Source organism: Rhagoletis pomonella, unplaced genomic scaffold, assembly GCF_013731165.1.
Source record: "Rhagoletis pomonella isolate Grant_MI unplaced genomic scaffold, Rhpom_1.0 Rhpom_scaffold_09524, whole genome shotgun sequence".
NCBI classification, from domain to species: Eukaryota; Metazoa; Arthropoda; class Insecta; order Diptera; family Tephritidae; genus Rhagoletis; species Rhagoletis pomonella.
This window is the reverse complement of record NW_023468057.1, coordinates 508-6,173: the sequence shown is the minus strand read 5'-3', so window position 1 is coordinate 6,173 and position 5,666 is coordinate 508. Positions and strand designations below refer to the sequence as shown.

The window sequence follows — 5,666 nt, the reverse complement described above, 5'->3', positions numbered from 1 at the left end:
AGAACAATAAACGCTAAATAAAAGTTAAGTCGAAGTAGTGCTATTGAAAATTCGTATTTTTAATCAAGTGCGCTAACAATTCTTTAAAATATTTCGGGCAAAATAACTTCCGCTACTATAATATGCACAGCATAAAAGATACAAGTACGGATTACCATTGCCGAAACTGTAGAGCTAGAGACAATGAGCAAATGGTGCAATGTGACTCCTGCGACCAATGGTTTCACTATAGCTGTGTCGGTGTTGACAGCCAAGTGGCCGATATTAGTTGGAACTGCGAATCATGCGAACACACATCGGTCCAAATGGCAGCAGCTTTTATGGAACCCAATGGGTCGAATAACGGGGGTTCACTTGCTACGGGTCAGCCAAGAGCATCATCGTCACCCGAGGCGGCACATCAAAGTCAACAGGCAATCTTGGGCGCTCTAAGCTCAATACCAGTTCAGTCAACGGTTATGGTTCCATCCATATACACAGCTCCGAGGATGTCGACCACATCGGCAAGTGTACCACCATATTCTACTGCAGCATTGGAAGTGACACTACATGATCAAATACGTTTTCAGTCGTCAAGCAGCACGACTGAGTTATATACTTTGTCGAGCGCATCAGGTTATCCCGCAACAATGTATACGCAAAACAGTAAGAACCATTTACTGCCAAACTCTTTTATTCTACAAAAATTGCCGACATCTTCAACCACTTTTCCTTCGCTGCAAACTAACGCAAAAGTTGCAAACCCGTCAATATTTGCAAAGGGTAGTCAAAATTCGGATACATCTGAGCGAATGCGAGCACTGCAGCTAGAACGCCTAGAGGAGGAAATGCGCATTCAAAAACAGTATTTAGACGACAAGTATAAAATATTAGCACAATTTGGTGAGTTGACGAATTCGGGTGATCGTATACCAATCTTTAACGTGACCCCCACACCAGCACAGCTTGCAGCTAGACACTCTATTCCGAAGCAGTTGCCTATTTTCAGCGGCGACCCAGAGGAATGGCCCCTCTTTATAAGCCAATTTGAGAATAGTACGTCCGTTGCAGGATATTCGAATGTAGAAAATCTTATGCGACTACAGGCATGTCTTAAAGGCAGAGCACGAGATTTAGTAAAAAATAAGTTGCTTCTACCTGCTATGGTGCCGGAGATTATCCAGACCCTACGTATGTGTTGTGGCCGACCTGAACATATTTTGGAACGCGCAATTAATAAGGCCAAAAATATGGCGCCACTTAAAGATAAGTTAGAATCTTTAATTGAGTTCTCCTTATGCGTACAAAATATATGTGCAACAATGGAAGGTTGTAACCTGACTGCACATCTCGTGAATCCATTATTAGTAAAAGAGTTAGTGGATAAGCTGCCAAACAGTTATAAGCTGAGTTGGGCTATGCAGCCAAAAGACGACCGAGTACCTATAGTGAAGATTTTCAGTGACTGGCTGTATAATATCGCCGAGGCAGCAAGCACTGTTGTAGCACCTATGACACACAAATCCGGTGTAAACGTAAATACACACACTCGCGCTGAAGATGTCTCCGACCAGAGAAGCGAAACCAACTCACTACCCAGAAAATGTTGTGTATGTAAAACATATGGACATAAGCTGCCACGTTGCGAAGCCTTTAAAGCCTTGCCTCTTAAACGTAAGTGGGAAATAGTCAAGGAACATAGTCTTTGCCGTCAATGTCTGGACTCGCATCGCCGTAAATGTTACGTAAACAAAGAATGTGGTATCACTGGTTGTAAGTACAAGCACCATCAATTATTACACAGAAGCGCATCGCAAACAGTCGACAGCAGCGCAGACAACAACATCAATTCTCGGCAGATTGTTCGCAGCAGCAATATTCCGAGTGATCATGCCAACAGGCAGATGATCGCGCACAGCAGCAGCGCTACAAAAAATAGCCCATATTTCAGAATAATCCCTGTCAAATTATACTCACATAATAAAGTTATAGAAACATTTGCGTTTCTGGACGAGGGTTCTGCAGTTACGTTAATGGAAAAAAGTGTGTTCGAACAGATGGAGCTCAAAGGTGTACAGGAGCCTTTATGCTTACGTTGGACCGGTGATACAACCCGCACGGAATATAATTCATTCAAAACCACTGTAGAAATTCCAGGTGTTACGAACGGTCGAAAGTACAAATTGACTGATGCACACACAGTAGAGAGTTTAAGTCTTCCAACACAAACGATCGATGCTGGTGAAATAATGAAAAAATATCCATATTTGACTGGGCTACCAATTGAATCGTACGAAAATGCCAGGCCATCTATTTTGATTGGTACAGACAATTGGAAACTTGCTGTGCCACTTAAAATTCGAGAAGGGTCGTGGTTCCAACCTATTGCATCAAAAACCAGACTTGGCTGGACGCTTCAAGGATGTCACGCTAATCAGTCACGTGAGTTTATGGTGAACGTTCACACTTGCGACTGCGAGAAAAGTCTCAGAAGACTGCACGAAGCTGTGAAAAATTATTTCAATTTAGAAGAACCCAAGCCAAAGCAGCTTCTGTCTGCCGACGACAACAAGGCGCTAGCTATTCTAAATGCGTCTTGTAAGAAGGTAAGCAATCGTTATGAAGTTGGATTACTCTGGCGAAACGAAGACGTCGTGCTGCCAGAAAGCTATGGAAATGCATACAAACGGCTAATGTGTCTTGAAAGGAAATTCAACAAAGATCCGCTTCTTAAATCAACAATTCAGCAACAAATAGACAACCTAATTTCGAAGGGGTATGCGAAAAAGTTGTCACCTGCTGAGGCAACAATTCAACCAAGCAAAACTTGGTATCTACCGATATTCACCGTCACGAATCCGAATAAGCCAGGAAAAATACGTCTGGTATGGGACGCGGCCGCAAAAGCGAATGGCGTGTGCCTCAACGATTTTATGTTCCCTGGACCTGACTTGTTGAACTCGCTCGTGGAAGTCCTATTATCCTTTCGAGTAGGGAGAGTAGCAGTGTGTGGTGACGTGGCTGAAATGTTCCACCAAATCAACATTAGGGAAAGCGATATGCACGCTCAAAGATTCTTATGGTGGGACGAAGCCGACAAGCCGCAGCAACCCAGCGTTTATGTAATGCGCGCCCTAACATTTGGCGTAAACTGCGCTCCGTGCATTGCGCATTTTATACGAGACAACAATGCCGAGCAATTCCGACATGAGTTTCCACGGGCAGTTGAAGCGGTGCAGCGTTACCACTATGTCGACGACTTCATCGACAGTGAGCGCGATGAAGAGACTGCGCTCGAACTAGCCAAGCAGGTAAAACGCATTAATGCGAACGCTGGATTTGAGGTGAGAAACTGGGTGTCTAACTCTCACAAGGTTCTACAGCAACTAGCTAGCAACAATCCTATCGAGCCAGCTTTGAAAGAATGGGGTTCCACTACAAAAATCTTAGGTATGTATTGGGAACCTACTAATGATGTTTTCAGATTCAACTGTAAATTTGCAAGACTGCGTCGTAGCGTGCTGACTGAAGAAATTGTTCCTACGAAGCGTGAGATTCTTCAAATCCTGATGTCAATCTTTGACCCCCTAGGATTCCTTTCGGTCCATACCATAGGTCTGAAAATACTTCTGCAGGACGTGTGGCGTTCCGACATTGGTTGGGACGAGGCTCTCAGCGACGCTTTGTACGATAAATGGGAGTCGTGGAAGTCGAATATTCCTCTCATAATGGATGTAAAAGTTCCTCGTTGCTACTCGACCATACTCCATAGTTCTGATAACGTCCAGCTTCACACGTTCGTGGACGCCAGCTCAGCTGCATTCGCTGCTGTTAGTTATCTACGCATCCAGCGCGATAGTAACGTAGATATTGCTTTTGTCGCGGCAAAATCGAAAGTGGCACCCTTGAAGCCAGTTTCGATTCCAAGATTGGAATTGCAAGCTGCTGTGGCAGGAGTTAGACTAGCCAATAGCATCTTGAAAGTTCCACGCATAAGTGTACAGGCTTGTTTTTGGTGGACCGACTCTAAGACGGTCCTGCAGTGGCTACGCATCGACCCGAAAAATTTTCACCAGTTTGTTATGCACCGAGTTGGCGAAATTCTTGAGTCGTCGGATGTTTCACAGTGGAGATGGGTGCCAACGCGAATGAATCCTGCTGATTTACCAACTAAAACATGTCATCGATCCGACACGCATATGTGGTTTCATGGACCAGATTTTTTAGCGGGTGACACGATAAATTGGCCTCACTGTGATGAATTTTGTCGTGTAGATGAGACTGAGCTCAAACGTCGGGTACTTTTGATAGATAAGTTACAAGTTTTCACCCTGAACGCAGAATATTTTTCCAGCTGGAAACGCTTATACCGTGCGGTGGCAACTTTCATTTTATACATAAAAAAACTTGAAGCTGCTTCAAGATCTGCTATAAAACCGCAAACAGTAGACTCTACGATGATACGAAGAGCAAAAATCTTTCTTATGCAACACGCCCAGCGAACTGAATACGAACAAGAGCGTAAGAAACTAAAAAACGGCGTGGCTATTGGAACTAAAAGTAAACTTATCGGTTTGAATATTTACCTAGATGAAAATGACGTTATCAGAAGCAGAGGAAGAGATGAGTTTCTTAACAACCACGAAGATGCTATTGTGCTTCCCAGCACAAGCCACATAACATTTCTAATAGTGCGCTCCATTCACGAGGATTTGCATCACCAATCACATGAAACCGCAATCAATACGCTAAGAAGTCGTTACTACATACCACGTTTGCGCGTTCTATATAAAAAGGTACGCCGATTATGCCAACAATGCAAAAATTCCATAGCGGCACCGTGTCCTCCTCTAATGGCAGCGTTACCGGCTGCTCGACTAGCGGCGTTTGAACGACCCTTTACATACGTTGGTGTGGACTATTTCGGGCCACTTCACGTCTCTGTCGGTCGCAGGCGTGAAAAGCGTTGGGGTGCAGTGTTCACCTGCCTCACGATTTGAGCAATTCACATCGAGGTAGCTCATAGCCTCGATACAAGTTCCTGCATAATGTGTTTTCGAAATTTCATGGCTCGACGCGGTACACCAAGAGAAGTATTTTCTGATAATGGAACGAACTTTAAAGCCGCAGAAAAAGTCTTACGCGACGAGTTTAAGAACGTCGATCAACAAAAAGCTTCTTCTACCTTTGACGGTATAAAGTGGAGATTTAATCCACCGGGAGCGCCACATATGGGCGGAATCTGGGAGAGGCTAATAAGATCTATTAAAACAGTTCTACTTGCTATGTCCCCATCTATGCAGTTCAACGACGAAAGCTTGAGGAGTGCCCTATGGGAAATAGAGTTTATAATTAATTCACGTCCGCTAACTTTCGTGTCCTTGGAGTCGGACGACGACGAAGCTATAACGCCGAACCATTTGCTGATCGGCTCTTCAGATGGCTACAAACCTTTCGCCACCGACAACAAAAATTTGCGTCAACGTTGGCACCATACACAAAAATTTGGAAACGAGTTTTGGGCAAGGTGGTTAAAAGAATACATGCCAATAATTTCCAGAAGAAGCAAGTGGTTCACACCGCAGAAGCCTATTCGTACGGGAGACATCGTGCTCGTTGTTGACCCCGATCTACCGAGAAACTGTTGGCCCAAGGGAAAGGTGATCGACACAGTAGTGGCTAGTGAC

The 5,666-nt window shown here is 44.3% G+C and overlaps 1 protein-coding gene across 1 annotated transcript; it reads left to right on the top strand.

Annotated features, from left to right (window-relative positions):
- Positions 1–122: 122 nt before the first annotated feature.
- On the top strand, positions 123–5,463 carry LOC118756269 (the record flags this gene model as incomplete). Its single annotated transcript, XM_036491037.1, has 3 exons — positions 123–3,429; positions 3,595–3,935; positions 5,283–5,463. Coding segments are annotated over exons 1-3 (3,829 nt in total), but the record flags the coding sequence as incomplete, so codon positions are not given.
- Between the last annotated feature and the right edge of the window lie 203 nt (positions 5,464–5,666).